This window comes from Capra hircus, chromosome 21, assembly GCF_001704415.2.
Source record: "Capra hircus breed San Clemente chromosome 21, ASM170441v1, whole genome shotgun sequence".
NCBI classification, from domain to species: domain Eukaryota; kingdom Metazoa; phylum Chordata; class Mammalia; order Artiodactyla; family Bovidae; genus Capra; species Capra hircus.
Window position 1 is genome coordinate 43,673,662 of NC_030828.1, and position 17,423 is coordinate 43,691,084.

General features: G+C 43.3%; 1 protein-coding gene across 5 annotated transcripts in view; it reads left to right on the forward strand.

The window, feature by feature from the left end:
- NPAS3 (neuronal PAS domain protein 3) overlaps window positions 1-17,423 on the forward strand; it is a 959,897-nt gene that overhangs the window by 932,377 nt on the left and 10,097 nt on the right. For all 5 annotated transcript variants that reach the window (XM_018066431.1, XM_018066432.1, XM_018066433.1 and 2 more), the window contains one exon: window positions 4,080-4,186. In XM_018066431.1, coding sequence (XP_017921920.1) covers window positions 4,080-4,186 — 107 coding nt within the window. The remainder of the gene's footprint in view (window positions 1-4,079; window positions 4,187-17,423) is intronic.

Genomic DNA, 17,423 nt, shown 5'->3' on the forward strand with positions numbered 1-17,423 from the left:
CCTGATCTTATTTTTAATGGCTGCTTGGACTGACACCAACCATGCTTTTTATTTGAAATTTACATCACTGCCCTGATTTACATTAGGGACAACAATGGGATGAATTAGGATACCCAGGCATCCATATGTTGTAACTGAGACCCATTCTGGCTGAGAACCCAAGGAGAGAGCAGGACTGAGACATTCTTGGCAAATCAGTGCAGCGAGAGCTATCTCCTAATGCCTCAGCCAGACCCCCTTCCTGACTACTGCAAGGGCCCAGCCCTATAATGGGCAGTGTTCACACAGGCATCGAGTACCTTCTCCTAGTCAGCTCAGGTTGCTAGGACAAATCCCCATAGACCGGGTGGCTCAAAGAACAGACATTTCTCACAGTTCTGGAGGCCGAGAAGTCTAAGATCAAGGTGCAGGCTGACGAGGTTCCTTTGGTGGCAGGCTGGGGTCGGGGGTGGGGGTGCAGGGTGGAGGTGCAGGGTGGGGTGTGTTTCTGGCTTCTTGCTATGTTGTCATATATGGGAGGGCAAGCTCTGATCTTTCTCCATCTTATAAGGACACTAATCCCATCATGGGGGCTCCACCTTTCTGACCTCATTTAAAACTAATTACTCTCAAAGATCCCACCTCCAAATACTATCCCAAGGTAGGAGTGGGGGGGTAAGGACTTCAACAGACAAATTTAGGAAGTACACAAAGCATGTAGAGAACAAATAAGAATTTGAGATTCCCCAGAGGAAAAAAAGACAGAAAAGAAATTTGCAGAACTCTTCAATAACACTTCTTAAGCCTGAGGATTTCACTTGGATAGATTAAAGAAAGATGACCCATCATATAAGTGACTTGGCAGTCCTTTCTCAACACTGAGCTTTTACAAAAGGACTTTTTAGCCTCTGGTTAAGCAGTTCACTGTTTCATTAGGCACAAAGCAAAGGACAAGGAGATGGGACAGTGCCCCTTCAGACCTTTCACCTAGAAGTCACCAGTCTATCATCAGACTGATGTGAGGAAGAGAGAATCCCGGGGCAGGGGGAGGGGGTGGGGGGAGGTGCTCACGTGTGGCTGTGGGAAGGAAGCTTGGCAGTGTTGATCATTCTTGGGGACAGGACGGGGGGTGATGGGAACAAAAGAACAGGATGGTCAAGTGGTTTAGGAAAGTGATCTCTCTCCCGGGCCCAGACATGAAGAAGACAGGCAGTGCCCATATCCAGTCCACTGGGAAGCACTAAAGATGTTGGGATCAAACTAGAAATGTCTTCCCTTCCTGGTCAGGCTTTGATTCAGAGGAGAGGAGTCACTGGGAAAAGATAACCCACTCAAGCTTTAGGGTGTTCAGGCAGGGAGAAGATATCATGAGCCTGTCACTATTATCTAATGAGTAGTTCAATCTATTTGTCAAGTTTTGAGAGTATTTATTAAAATTCTTATCACCATGACTATATACCTACCTGGCTACGTCCAAGGCATTCTTCAATGGCCACAGAGAATCAGGAAGATGAGTTCACCAGAATGAGTAGCTAGAGTTGGCCAGGAATAATAGAGAGCACTAACATTTTTTGAACACCTCCTACACCCTCGGTGGCGTGCGAAGCACATTTCAAGTGCTGTCTCATTGAAGCTTCAGGACAGTCTGAGAGGCTGGTGTTGCCCATGCCCACCAGTGCCAGCTTAGAGAGAGAGGGTAAGTGTCTTGACTGAGGCCAAGACTTGAACTCTATCTGTCAGACTCAAACACCCTATCTCTGCAGACCTCCCTGCATTCCCTGTCTCTAATTTCTCAGGTTAAATGGTCAAGAAGCAGTCCAAATAACCACCGTGGGGATCTTTCATATGTGTGCACCCATGAAAGAGAATATACAGCCCATGAAGCAGTCTCTTCTGTTTTAAAATGTAGAACATTGGATACCCAGGGAGGCGGTAGACAGTCAAAGGATGAACTATGGCTTTGCGTCTTTGAAAACAAATGTCAGTTCCCTTGATTGAGAGTTCTACCAGCACCACTCACCACCAAAAAAAAAAAAAAATGAAGCCTCATCTCATTTACCTAGCTCCCAGAAATCCTTAAGCCATCACTTAATTCTCAGGCCTGTGATCACAGGTTGATTAATTCTTTTGATGCACTCCATGGACTTGGGTGCCTGATGGTGTCACTCTAGTAATTGAGATCACTTTCTATGGCCCACTTCATGTATCTTTCCTCCCATTAAAATATGTCTTTTTTTCCACAACCCCTTATTAGCCAGTATAATACAGCATTATTTCCCTACTGAAGATGACAGTAATTATTTAAAAGGACCCCTGTTAGAAGTAACTGCATATTTAATCTGAGAGAGCAGCATATCCTGTGTGCCGGGCACCATGCTATATTCACGTCATTTCATTCATTAGTACCCTCACCAGCCTCTGAAGTTGTTTCACAGATGAGGAAACTGGGTCTTGGAGTATAGTTGCCATCGGGATTTTGATCCTGATATACAGGTTGTCAGACTCGTCTAGGGTTTTGTACACATAGATGAAGAGGTCTTTGAACACGGAGCTCATCACATTCACCTTAATAATAGGCTCTGGGAGTACACAGAAGTGTTTCCATTGTTTTGAAGGATTTCATTCAAATAAAAAGTAAACTAAAGAACTATCTTCCCTAAAGAACCGGGTGCCTTTCCCCAGGGTTCATTGTTTACTTAGGGAATTGCTAACTAGAAAACAGGGGCCTCTCCTGGACTCTCCTCAGAATCCCGGGACAGCCCTGGGCAACGCCAACCTCTGATGCTTTCAGAGGATCCAGCAAATTCCAGAAACACCATGGAGGGAATGAAGGCCTTTAATGACATCCTTATTCACCCATTTGCAGAAAGAGGGTGTGAACTGTGCTTGGAAAGCAACTAATGGTTTTAGGAAAACACCAGCTGATCTGTTTTATACCAGAAAACCAAGGACTCCTGAGAAAACACTCCAAGAATTCTATTTTGGCCAAAGATATGATTTAAATTGCTAGACACTGAGAAATTCACTCCCTGGGTAGGATATTTTCATTATATCCCATATTATCCTGGTTTGGTTTGGTTTCTTATTTCCTTGCCTTTGGGGGTCAGATTTCATTCCCCCTGCAGCGCTCTCACGGGTTTCCTCAAGGTGTCATAGCTAAAGATTCACTTAATATTTGATAAGTCATAAAACATAAAAAGCACAGGGGCAGTAAAGAGAATCAATTAAACGAGATAAATTCTCTCTGGGACAGACCAAAATGAACCTGAACTTGGACAGGGAGGAAGAGAAGCAGCGTTTAGGCGCGTTTGTGTAAACCAGGCAGATCCCCCCACCCCGCCCAATGTGTTTTCCAATTTTTGTTCTATTTTTCTGTGCTCCTGCCTGAGGACATTGGCGTCTGGACAATCAATGACAGAGGCTTACACACACGTACAGTCGAGCACAAGCCCGGCAGAGCTGCCGAAATGGTTTAAAAGTTTCCGTGTGGAATCCACCACAAAGTCCCAGTTAAAAGGGCCAGGAGTGAGAGCTGAGCTCTCAAATGACTCAGACAAAAAAAGATAATACCCCCAGGCATCTGTATGTTTCAGCATTTAAATTATATCCCTTGAAATGCCAATTTGGATTTTGTGCCAAGAAGCAGTCGAAGCCTTTTTTCATGGAAATACCCAATAGAAAACCAATCTGTTTAAATGAAAGGTGTCTCTAATCATTTGGTATAAACATAACATGTTTTTATTTTATTATGTAACCTTGAATTATCTTAGCCTCTAATGAGGATCTCGTATTGTTACTGATTCTCAATAATTTCATGGAATTATGTTGTCTAAATGCATATTCTGATACTAAAGAAAAAAAGGAAAACCTAGCTAATTATTTCAACACAACTGCTTGATCCAGCGCAGTTCCGGCTTCAGGAAAGGATTGTTACATGTTAAAGAAAATTAATTTTATCTAAAAGGGGTTTTCCCTCAATGCCAAGTCCTCACAGGTACCCTGGTACAAGGAAAATTGTCAATAGATCTGTTTCTAAGTCATTGAACTATTTGTATATTTCCCCTGCTTCTGATTTCCAGCCTGTGTTCTTCTCTTTGTAGGATTAGTGATTATATGGATCTGACCCCCGTAGACATTGTAGGGAAGAGATGCTACCACTTCATCCACGCCGAAGATGTCGAGGGCATCAGGCACAGTCACTTGGACTGTAAGTACCTCCGGTGCGCGGGGACAGCCCAGCTGGGGTCCTCTCTCCTGGATGCTTTTTTTTTTTTTGGTTTCCATGCCAATTTCTCCTTTCACATCTCCTGCACATTTGAGATGACTGTCAGTGCACAGTGAGAAAAAGTGAGACATAAATCACTTCAACTTGTATTGGAATTAGATTGAAAGCTGGATCTCGGGGCCCGGAGAAATTGCTGGATCTGTAGGTGCTCACCCCGGATTTTGTGGTCTCCGGCATGCTCTCTCTCATGATGTGATGGGGGGACCTTTGTCTTAAGTGCCTTCTCGACCCTTTCATTTTCTAGAGCTACTTCTACTCTGAAATTTTTGGTCTCCGTTTCAAAATAAATGTGGGAAAAGACAAGTTCAGCTAGGCCAAAGCCTCATAAAAATTCCTACTTGACTAGCCACAGACCTGGGATGGGGAGGAGGAGGGGAGGGGCAGAGTGTGAATATTGCAGCTCTCAAAGGCACTGACTTTTCACTGTATTTCTACAAAGAGGGTTATTTAGAGAAGCGGGTATCTCCATGTCCCGACTCCTGGAAGAGCAAAAGTCATCTCAGCTCTTTGAGTCTGGTTCCTGGCTCCTGACCAGCAGGCTCACCTCCAAGGCACATTTTGTGGGTGTTTAAGCAAAGCCGGGCCAGCAGAGCTCTGCTGGGTCCACATGGTGACTCACACGCCAGTATCCTCATGCACTTTTCCCTCATCAGACTTCAAGGGGCTGTTTTCACTGTGAGTGCAAGGGGTCTCAAGTCCCATTGGGAGGCACTGTGGCCCTCTTAGGAAGAAGCTCTCTTTTCCAATGAGAGGTCCTTTTTATGACCATTCCGTAGACTCCTCCTAGAAGATGAGGGCTCTGCCATCTACGTTGCTAGAAGGTTCTAAACCCAGTTCTGAACTCTGGTTTTAAATGCATGCAAGGGGACACAAATGAGATGGTTCAGCTTGAAACGGAACCTTTATGTAGTAAGGTCAGCCAGGTGGCCTCTGTGTTAATGTTGTCTTCCCTTTCTGGCCATGGTTGAGGACAGCTGTTTGAGCTCTCTCCTGCCCTTTGCAGTTGTTGACTTGTTTCAAACTGAGATCTTCAGAAGCATGATGGAGAGACAGTAAGCTAGCCGGAGTCTCAGAGTGTGAGCGTCTCGTACTGTGTGTTGAACCCTGCATTAGCAGCACTGACATTGGAGCGAGGTCAGTGTCAAGTCCTGTATGTGCTGTGTCTCTGGGAAAAGGCTGTCTGCAAGGCAGCTCTGGCAGACTCTACTCCCAACCCTGAGTGCGTGCCTTGGTATGGCTCCCCGGGGATTTAGGGAGCGCACTTGTTGCTGAGAACAAATGGGTGTCGGGTATCACAGGAGCAGATGGTTCTTCAATTAATTGAGGGAAAAAAATGATGCTGTTTCCTGAAAAGAAACATCGGGTTCTTTGTAGCTGGGAATTCAGAGAAAATGGAGAAAAATCAGGATCTTTGGAGGAAGCCGTGAGTATATTTTGTGATGCAGATATGCCAGAGATTCAGACTTTTAAAATGAATGCATGTTTGTGAGACACAGTCATAGACCATGTGCGTGTATGTGGAGTTGGGGGGTTGGTGCTTTTCCATTCTGGAATCTTAATCGAGGTCTAAATTCAGAAGCCTGATGCTGACAAAAAAGAACTTTGTCATCCTCCGTTATTATTTGGAAAACGTCATGCTATCTCTCTGGGATTTGATTTACAGCTTGAAGAAATACAATTCCTCAGGAACAGTGAGCCAGGGCAGTTCATTTAAAGCAAAGGTCTCCAACAAATACATTTAAAGCCATCCTTTCCGATCTACTTTTATCTCATTTTCAGTACCTGGAATAATTTGAGAGTGCTGAAAATAAACAACTCCGTCCACCATTTAGTATTGTGCTAGTATCCTAATTTTCCTGGTATCTTGCCAACTAATAAACATAGAAGGTATGCTTTCAAATTCTGTGATTTTTTTTTCCATTACTTGATATTGACATACTGGCTATTGCTTTATGATTTCGTCTGCTAACAATGATTGAGTTCAGTCTTTCAACTCTTATACACATGACTTCTAATTTTAAGTTCTTTTAATAACCTTAAACGCATGAAAAACAAATAGAATGAGCTGATAATTCAGCACAGTAAAATACACTTCACATATTTAGCTATCACGCTGTGGAATAACTCCACAATGTCAAGTAGCACACAATTAGTAAAACTGTAGGAGGAGGAAAAAGGAGTGTTTTGATCCTGAAGAATTTTGATCCTAATCAGATTGAAATTTCAGCGTTCTTGTAGTGCTTAATATCTTCAATCACACACACACACAAATCAAACTGATGCCAGTGTCAGGTTTTGCATTCTGTGACTGAAATAAAATGCTAAAATATACAAATGCATCTCGCTTTGTACAATAAACATTAACATCATTATAAAGTAAGATTGAGTCTAAAACTGTGTGATGGAATGTCTGATGTTTACCTAATTCTCAAACCAAAGCCAGCCCAGTAACAAAATGACAGAGCATGTAATAAGTCTTGGTTGTGTAAACATTGGAAGAAAAGGCAAAAAGCCAACACAGCATCTTGCTTGTCCAGAGCCCTAGGCTATTACTGAACGATGCCTCAACTGTGCCTTCTTGGCAGGAGAAGGTCATGGTGACATGGAATCAGCTCAAGAATAAGATAGAATTCTAAAACAAAGGGATGGTTAAAAAATAAACCACATTAACTATTTAGCTTTTCCTCCTAGAGCTATTGGCACAGTTCCTGGCTCTGTCCATGAAAGGCAGGTTGTAGTCATCTGATCTTACTTCTGATATTTTGAGATCTGTCTTATGCTCCAGTTTATGGATAAAACTTAAAAAAAAAAAAAAAGACTTGACAGCCTTTGATAACTCAAAATGCTATCTTTATCACTCGGATCTATTTTCCTAGCATAGGCAACTGTAAATCTATGGATGAGCTTGTTTCTAGAATATGGAAAGTGAAAGGAAATCTCGGCTGCACCAGGATTCGACAACTCTGATAAAGTGAACCAAAAAACTTTCAACCATTTACTCTGCCACTAGGTTCACGAGATACGTGAGCGTTCACTGGGTTCCAACATAAATAATCACTAACAATTACATTATATACACCAACACAGTGGGTTAGTGAAATGACAAAACCAAGGGAGTTTAGGTCCTCTTCTGTCACACTGTGCCAAAGACCTGTGTGATACTTTTTTCTTTATGCCACCTCACTGGAGTCACTGAACCAAGCTCCACTGATTCTTCAGGCCAAATGGAGCAAATCAACATTTTAAAGTTTGAACTTTAAATCATCCATATTAGCAATGATTTGAGCCCCTTTCCCTATCACCCTGAAGCTTTCCAGGGTTCCAAGGTGGCGTTAGTGGTGAAGAACCCGCCTGCCAATGCAGGAGATATAAGAAACGCAGGTTCTATCCCTTGGTTGGGAAGATCGCCTCGAGAAGGGCATGGCAACCTACTCCACTATTCTTGCCTAGAGAATCCCCATGGACTGAAGAGCCTGGTAGGCTGCAGTCCTTAGTGTCATGTCACCCTGGAGTCACACACTCCCCTTACCTAAAGGAATGGCTCGATCCTCCCCTGCTGTGCCTCTGCCTACAGTCCAGTAAACAGAAGGGGCAAACCATGAGTGCTATCCAGAGAAACATGCCTCATGTTGTGCTTTCGTCCCTGTCTACAGAAGATGCTCCTTTTGCCTTGAGATATCCTTAGGGTTCTTCCTGGGTCACATCAGCAACGACTCTCTAAAACCTGGAAAGAGTGGCCTGAGGGGAAATCTTCCTTTCTCTTCATTATGATGTGTCCCAGCAGCAAGGCTCAAGGCTCTGCAGCAGTGGAGCTTTAGGGGAGGAAAAAGGAGCTGGAAAGTATAGAAGTGGCATCAGTTTTCCCTTCCTAGAACTGGGCCCAGGATGAGAAAACTCTGGCAGAGTTATTTCGGAAAGAGAGGAGGACGTCCAGCTTGTCTATGAGATCATTAAAGTTAAAAAGCACCACCTACCTAATGCATTGGGGAGGTGTTTAAAAAAATACAGTAGCCTGTTTCTTTCTTAATTACAAAATTCTATACTTCCTAACAAAACGAATACACAGCTACCTGGCATAATGCATTCCATGCTGTTTTGCATCAATAACCCCTACACTTCCCTCCTGAAGGCGTCTCATCGCCAAATGCAAGCCGACTGCTTAATGCAGGACTAATTAGTATACCCCCTTCCAGTCTGCAGGCCCTCCATTGTAATTCCTTCCCAGCTCATTTTTTTCCACAACCGAGCATCAATCAAAGTAAGTGCCCTGCCTGCCTAGGAAACACAAGATGCCCTCCATGCATTTGTCATCTGCCACACAAACAAAGGGGGAATTGAATTGTTGATTTGGGTATGCAGCCATCGCCTGCAGTAGAGGAAGGCTCAAGTGAAGGAAGGAGGGAAGATGCAGAGTTTGCTGGGTGGGCCACGTGCAGATGGCACAGGGGATGTATTTTCTGATCTTAGATTTTTCCAAGGTTGGGTCTTCAGGGATTTAGCTGCCACCTGATGACTGGCTGGACTTCCCCCCCCCCGCCCCCACCCAAAGCAAATGAGTTTTTTCCTCTTCTTCTATATGAATATGAAAATTCACATGAAAGGAAATGCACGTAATAGCTGGCATGTCTGCCTTTTTTCAGAAGCCAAGTCAGCCTAGCCTGTCCATTAACTAAAAAGATTGTCACACGGAGACAAAATTAAGTCAGGCTTTTATGCAGGAGCGAATTAGTATTATTACTTTACACTTTTTTTTTTTTTTTTTTGCAAGTGCTGATTTGGGTTTTTAAGTCCAAGGTCAGGCACACAGAGAGGACAGAGACCAGCAAGGGCCTACCTACCAGCTGGGTGTCCCTGCCCCATCGCATTCTAGAAATGCCAAATTTCAGGCCAAACCTGAGGTTTGCTGAGTCCAAATATGCAGTTAACAAAGGATCCCTAGCTGACTCACATTCATGTAAAAGTTTGAGAAGTACTGACCTCACTGGTATTCAGAAGGCATTGTTTTACATGGAGTAAAATACAGATCGACTAGTGATCTTAAGGAGTTCATTTATCCCCTCTCCAAGAGATGAATTTTATTAATAGTAGTAAAAATGTGAATAGTCAAATGGCTCTGAGGGCATCTCAATCAGTGTTCAAATGAAACAAGCATGATAACTCGATTAAGAGTTCAACTTCTTTACAAGCATATAAAGTTTTGAGTATCAGTGGAGAAAGTTAATAGGGTAGAGACAGTAGTAACTGTCAACTTGTAAGCAAAAGTTAGTTTTTTCCCCAGGTTAATATTTGTCTAGGTACTTGATGTGTGAATAGGACAGTCGTATTTTCACTATCCAAGGTCATCTAATATTTGTGAGTATTTACTGCAAAGTTTTGCTATAAAATTTCAAAAATGACTAAGATATGGGTCTTCACCTTCAAGAAGCTTACATATTAGTAGAAAAGACAGCATGAAAACAGCCCAATTTGAAAGGGTGGCAATAAAGAGAAGACAATTACATTATGGTGTATAAACAAAACACAGGAGCCCCAGAGGTGGGGGCAACCAGAGGATGAGGTGTTCCAGAGGAAGCACATTCTCCCCAGATGCTGAACGGTGGTGGCGAGAAGCCAAGAAGGCAGGAGATATGGCAGGGCTGGGGGTGGGGGAAGGGTAGGTGGTCAGGGCATCCCAGGCTTCAAAGAGCACATGAGAGGACACAAAATATAACACGTGATCTTTTTGCTCTACCAAGAGGAAGTCAGCTCTTCGATTTCACTGATACATTCTAATACAATTCTAACATGGATTCCTGGGGTTTTCCTTAGTACTATTTCAATTAGCAGCTGTTTTTTATTATCATAAAAAGAAACACCTGATATTTGAGAGAAATGAGCCCATTGCTGTTGTAAGGCACTATCCAAAATATATATATATTTCTAAATCATCCATTTTAACCAAACTCAATTACCCTAAATAAAACCAATTCCATTACTTCTTACAAAATAAAGGACAAGATGACATTGTATTTTTTAAATTACTTTGCTTGAAACATAGATTTAATGACACCTTGCATACCTCCCAAAAAAAAACCCTCAAACTTTTCGATTAAAACACAAATGAGGAACATAGGATTTAATTTGTGTATGTGTTGAGCATACAATGTTTTCCCATTAATATAGGGTTGATTAAGGACCAGGTGATTTGAACCTCTTTGTGAACGCCCATCCCCTCTCTGGCCTCCTTGAATTCTTGGGGAGGTGCCAGAACTCACCTATGGAAGTAACAGAAAACCCAAGTAAAAATGACATAAACTTTCTTTGTAATCATCTTTACTTTCCCTCCGTGATCAAAGGACAACTGTAGCACCGCCAATGAATGTGCCTCATCGGACAGTGTCCAAAGTCAGGAGAGGGTCAGCTGCTACTTTCTGTTCATTTTCTGAAAGAAAATATCCCTGGAGGCTCTCCAGGAAAGTCTCATTGTCCAGCGCTTCATCAAATGCCCCAGCCTCCGCCACGCACCGGATGGAATTACCATAGCTGCTTTAAACAATCAAGGGTTATCTCCCTGAGGCATGGTGGAAGCCCACCACACAGAGAGCCCCAAATGAGAGTCCTTTTACTCAAAACGCAGCAGCAGATTTGCTATTCAGAGGACAATCAACGGTGAGCGCACCTGGGAGAATCCGTAATGTTTTCACAATAAAGCACCAGGATTTCTGACAATTTAACAGAACAGGTGAACAGGTGAAAAGTGCCTAAGCGCCTTTAAACAGTCCCGATTTTATGGAACACTCATCTCTCCATACCTAAGCCTCACCACTTCGATATTTCTTGGTAGATATAATAGACTAAGTGAAGTAACTGTATCTTGAAACACAGGATCTGCCAGAGACATAAAACAAACCTGACTACAAGATTCACCTCGTCGTTTACCTTTCTGTAGGTCTCCCTACATCCCAGCACTCCCTTTGCATTTTTAAAGGAGGTGAAGAATTCACCCAGGCCAGGATGGACCCGCTGTGCATTCACGGGCCTCCACGCCACCTTCCATGAGTCATCCTTGTGATAAACTTATTAGTGAAAGTGACTGATAAGCATCTGTCTCCTGTTTAAAGGCAAAGAGAGGCAAATCCTTGCTTTCCGAAGACAGAAAACTTTTTCAACAGTCTCCCACGGTTGAGAGACTTCCCCCTGAATCTCGCTGTCTGGGGTTTCGTCACATTCCAAACCTCAATCAGTACCCGGGAAGGGAAACAAAATTTCTGGGACCAACTGGGACTCAGACAGGAGGACAGGCGGGCAACAGGCTCTGCTTCCTTTGCTGTCCCCTAGTGTTGGCACCGAAGTCACCTTCAGCAACATCATTTCTTGGATGAGTAAATAAACTCACTGTTTCCCTGATTTCCTGGTCACAAACCTTAATTCCATGCTGAAGAGTTCAGTGTTCCCTATATAAGAAACCCCCATCCAAAAAGATGGTATGAGGGCTAAAGAATACTCTATTTTTAACTGTCCCAGGTCAAAAAGAGCAGGAATAGAGAGTACCAAAACTCCCTGGTTGGACTGAAACCAAAAAAAAATCTAAGATCCCAGATGTCACTCTTGCCAACCATTACTTTGATTCTTCCAGTCCTAGAACATGATCCTCTCCATGTTGAAATAAAGCCTTGGTCTCCAATTCTGCACATTATGATCAGCAAAAGAGGAATTTATTTTTTTAAATTTAACTAACTGACATGTTTTCAATCAATGAAAAGTTTTCTGCATGATTCGATATTAACAGTTCATAAAAATCTCTCCATCGGCGGTGGTACAGGGGAAAAAAACCTCTTCTGAGGTTATAAATCACACAGATAGCGATTGAAGCAGGGCCTGTCATTAGGGTATTAAGGGGAAAATCCATAGATGATGCACAGTCATTCACAGACCATCCACACACGCACGGCCTTCTGTCCTTAAGCTCTAACTCACATTAAGTATCAAATATCGTTAAACTTGACCAAATATTGCTTGGCACATAAATTTATAAAAAAACTAAAAACCAATTTGTGGATGCCTGCTATTTAAGACATCCAGCTCACTAATTGCAAAATCTATAGGAAAGTCTGCATGGCATCAGAGCCTTGCTTGATCCTATGAGCAGTTCTAAATGAAAACCTGTCTCTATTGCAAGTAAATAAAACACTCAATGCACCATTCCTGGCTCTAACGCTGTTTCTCTTGTGGGTTTTGAAAATGACCTTCCTGTAAGCACCAAGGACTATAACTTTTTAGATAAAGAAACTTGTTCTTGTTTTAAGTCTATGTCAGGTTCATTCCCCTATAGCCCACAGTTTTCAAAAGCAGAGGAAAAAGTAATCCAGAATTAAAAAAAAAAAAAAAAAAAAAGTCCTGTTTCCAGAATGAAGTTCCCTGTCAGCCTGCCTTGGGCCTTAGGTGGAGAAGCAGAGATTAAAGAGTCAGTATTCTTTTTCATGTTTCATCTGCCAGTTTTGTGAATGTAGAAAGAAAACCAGTGGCTATAGCTAAGCACCCAACTGTGGAATTAAGTCAAAAGGGCAGTTCTAGCACACCCCCAGCTTTCCATGCTCTCCACATTAGTGAAGTCGAAAATGATTTTTGAGTTTCTAGCAGAAAGCCCCCCCCACTCCCTGCTCCCCATTCTCTGCAGCCATTGATGAAGGTAGCTCAAGGGCGGGGGTGGGGGTGCCTTGCCGCAGATGCATCCCCATATCACCATGGCGATAATGAAGCTCTTTGTCCAGCTGTGTGAATGTCCAGTGTGAACTCCCCGATGATCTCACCATTTCCTATTGATTCTATACTTACCTGAATACACCAAGTACTGCAGCTTTTCAATGCATATGCAAACCTCTAAAACGTCCTTTTGTGCAACACTCTGCTAAAAGACCGCTTTTGAGATGTGTTCTTCATCTCCTCTTCAAACTGAATTAGACTGCTTCCGTCTTTTGAAGGCACAAGTAACTCACTATTTAGAATCTTTGGCTTTGATTTTGTAGAACGGCCCAACAGGAAGAGAGCATGTTCTCTTTTTTCCTCCATATTTCTGAAGGCAAACTTGGACTGATTTGTTTTGATTTACTAAGAGAGTTATGTTCCTGCCACAGACACAGGCTTCCTTTATGTCCTTTCAATCATCAGTCTATCTCAGTGGACACAGTTCTCCCCAGGAACACTGAAACCCCTCTGTTGGTCACTGGGTGCAGAGCCACGGTTGTGCACTCTGGCAAGAGCTCGTCGGATTTGAAGGGGGTTGGGGGTGGGGTGGGGAGGTTTTCTCTGCAAGTAGGACATTTCTTGTATGCCTGCCACTAAGCGCGAACCAAGAGACCGGGTGGTTTTTTAAAAAGATAGTTAATTGAGCTGAGCATCCCGTCTTTGGGCATAAAATACATAGGTGATGTTAAAAGTCACATGTTCTAAAACATAAGCCCACCACGTTTTTCTTTGAACTATATTCACCATTTCCTTCACAATTAGAGGCGGGTGATATTTTGACACTTAGAGACAAAAATGGTCAGATGAACAGGACTGGAATGGTTCAACCAGGAAGATCTAAGTCTCTCCTCGTCTCTGATAGCTTCTTCTCACAAATGCGGGGTCAGCCCTGTCCTGTAGAGCACAGTGTGTAACTCAAAGGCATCTGTAGCTTGGAAGGTGAGACAGTGCTAGGGACAACTTCTTGTTTTTTCTCAGAGCTGAGCCATAGCAGCTGAAAGCAAGACTTCGGAGCTTAAAAGAGCATGTTCTCATGCAGCTGCAGAGGCGTCCACGGTTATGCCTGGGACCAGCCAAGACTGTAAGGGCATCTGGGAAATTTACACACTCAGCCTCCCTGGTCTTCACGCTTACCCTCCAAAACCTAAGACAAAGCCATTTCAGTGTTTTGAGATCCTTAAATATAAATTGATTCCTGGACTTCCCTGGTACTCTGGTGGTTAAGAATCTGCCTGCCAATGCAGAGGGCACGGGTTCGATCCCTGGTCTGGGAAGATCCCACGTGCCACGGGGCAACTAAGCCTGTGTGCCACAACTACTGAGCCTGTGCTTTAGAACCCATGTTGTGCAGAGCAGCCCACGCAATGAGAAGCCCATGCAGCAAGCTGGAGAAGGCCTGAGCACAGCAACGAAGGCCCAGCGCAGCCAAAAATAAACACTAAAAAAAAAAAGGCTAATTCTCATTGCCCAACTTTAAGGACATCGTTCTGGAAACGTTATGATGTGATCATTGTGTTCAGTAGGCACACATAAGCTGCTCTACCAAAAAGTTTGGACAGCAAAAAGTAAACTTGGAGATTAATTAAAGAGAAGATGCCAGGTTATGTTTTAGAAGTACTCGGACCCATATCATGGAGTAAGACTAAAAATATGATCCACACGAATATTCCTCTCTCTCAGTTTCTTCTCTTTTTAGTTTGAGCATATTGTTATGAATGTTCTCCTGGGCTCATGGGTTTGTATAAGTATCTATCTCTTTCCAAGGGACAATTAACTATTTTTTAAGGACTTCTGTATCAAATAACTTTGTGTATGTGTGCTTAGACATGTCCTACTATTTGCAACACCATGGACTGTAGCCCACCAGGCTCCCCTGGACTCCATGGGACTGTCCAGGCAAGAACACTGGAGTGGGTTGCCATTTCCTTCTCCTGGGGATCTTCCTCACCCAGGGATCGAACCCATGTCTTCTGAACTGGCAGGCAGATTCTTTACCGCTGAGGCATCTGCAAAGCCCATATCAAGTAACTTACATCATGCTTATTTCTGTTTTTCTCCACGAAAGGGATTTTGTAAAATAGACTAAAATAGTCTCTCATTTCTCTCCATTATTTAAAGCTAGAATCCCAAAATAAAAATAACAGCCCTGGATTAGTGAGAATCGAGAAACTTTTTGTGTTTATCAAGTTGTCTAACTTACTACAAACTGAAAATCCCTTTCAAACTGGCACCAAGGTGGCTTTTCTTCTTGAGCTGATTAGAACCACATGAGCTCAGGAAAAGCTGTCAGATCCTGCCTCTGGCACAGCTGGAACGATCCAACTGATTTGCTAGTATGATTTTAAAAAAAGGAAACTTCATCCACAAATCATACATTTATGTTCTAGAGCCTCAAGCAAAAATTATTCCTTGTTCATTTTAAAAGAAGCAAAATTCCACTGTGACCTCTTTTATAGGTCCTCTTGAAAAACAAAAGCACTGGGGTGATCTTGTGGTCAACATTTCATATAGTAGGAGCTAATTGTCCCTTAGACAGCAAAGAGATCAAACCAGGACATCAACCTAAATGTAATCCTAAAGGACATCAACCCTGAATATTCCTTGGAAGGACTGATGCTGAAGCTGAAACTCCAACACTTTGGCCACATGATGCAAAGAGCCGACTCACTGGAAAAGACTCTGATGCTGTGAAAGATTCAGAGACTGCAATGGCACCCCACTCCAGTACTCTTGCCTGGAAAATCCCATGGACGGAGGAGCCTGGTAGACTGCAGTCCATGGGGTCGCTAGGAGTCAGACATGACTGAGAGACTTCACTTTAACTTTTCACTTTCATGCACTGGAGAAGGAAATGGCAACCCACTCCAGTGTTCTTGCCTGGAGAATCCCAGGGACAGGGGAGCCTGGTGGGCTGCCGTTTATGGGGTCGCACAGTCAAACACGACTGAAGCAACTTAGCAGCAGCAGCAGCTGGGAAAGACTGAAGGCAGGAGGAGAAGAGGGCAACAGAGAATGAGATGGTTGGATGGCATACTGACTCAATAAACATGAGTTTGAGTAAACTCCAGGAGATAGTGAAGGACAGGGAGGCCTGGGGTGCTGCAGTCCATGGGAACGCAATGAGTTGGATACGACTTCCCTGACTGAATAGGAGCTAACTCAGAACCAGTCTTATCTCCAGTTATCTAGATTCCCATAGACATATGGGGGGTGTCATTCAGAAAACACTGATCCTCAGGAAACAGTCATGATATAACACCATGCTAGAATGTCTCCCTTTTCATAATTCTGTTTGTCAGGCTGGCCCAGAGCAAATCAATGGATTAAGTCAAACTAATCTTCTTGAGCTGAGGGTGATAGGCCCCGGATCTGCTCTGTGGTGTTGACCATATTAAAAGTAAAGGCACTCAAGTAGCTCCTGATTCCCCAGGGGACCCCGCAGGGGTCCCCTCCTTCCAGCCTTTTCACCACCACTTCCTCACTAAGCCTACCTGGCCTGCCTGTCTCTCACTGAGGTCTCCTCTCTTTGCCAGATGGCCCTTGGCCTGGGTGATAAATAATATCATGTAATCATGGATCCTAATAAAGTTGTATTTATCTTCTCAGGAAACACAGATGCACCTAATCAGATCCAGAGTCATGCTGCCTGAACCCAAAAAGGTGACACCACATCAGTCTTTTAGTAAATAAAACCTTTCCGTCCCTTCACAACACACGCATGGGGCCCACTCCCAAGGCTGATGATTCACTGGTGATGCATTCCAGAAAGGAGATTTTGCTTCTTTAAGTAAGAAAGTATTATTAGGAAGGGGGTGATGATCCTTATGTTGATTCTGCAAATTCTTACTTGGCTTTATAATTTTTGTCTCACTTTGCTATGCACTGCATGGGGCTTCCCAGGTGGTGCTAGTGGTAAAGAACCTGCCTGCCAATGCAGGAGACATAGAGACATGGGTTCAAGCCCTGGGTGAGGCAGATCCCCTGGAGGAGGGCATGGCAGCCCACGCCAGTATTCTGGCCTGGAGAATCCCATGGACAGAAGGTTGCAAAGAGTCGGATATGACTGAAGCTACTAAACAACAACAAAGCACTGCGTGTGGAATACTTTTTTTTTCTTTTTTTTTAATTTTTGCATGCTTTGGGTCAAATTCTAGTCCAAAATCCCCAGCCAGGCTGAGCTGGGCTGGCCTAGCATCTCAGTGTTTTCTTCATATGACTCTAAAAAAGGGACTTCTTAGTCTCTTTGCCTTTATTAAAAAGTGTAGGACCATTTGAAATAAGCCCTTATCCCAGATACACAGCAGGAAGAATTATACACCAACCACTGATTGGGGTACTCTAAGTTTTCTCTGTGAAAATAGTGGGCAGAATTTCATAACCCATCGTTCCTCTATTAATAGTTAACCAGGCTGAGAGGATCTGAATAAAAGCACAT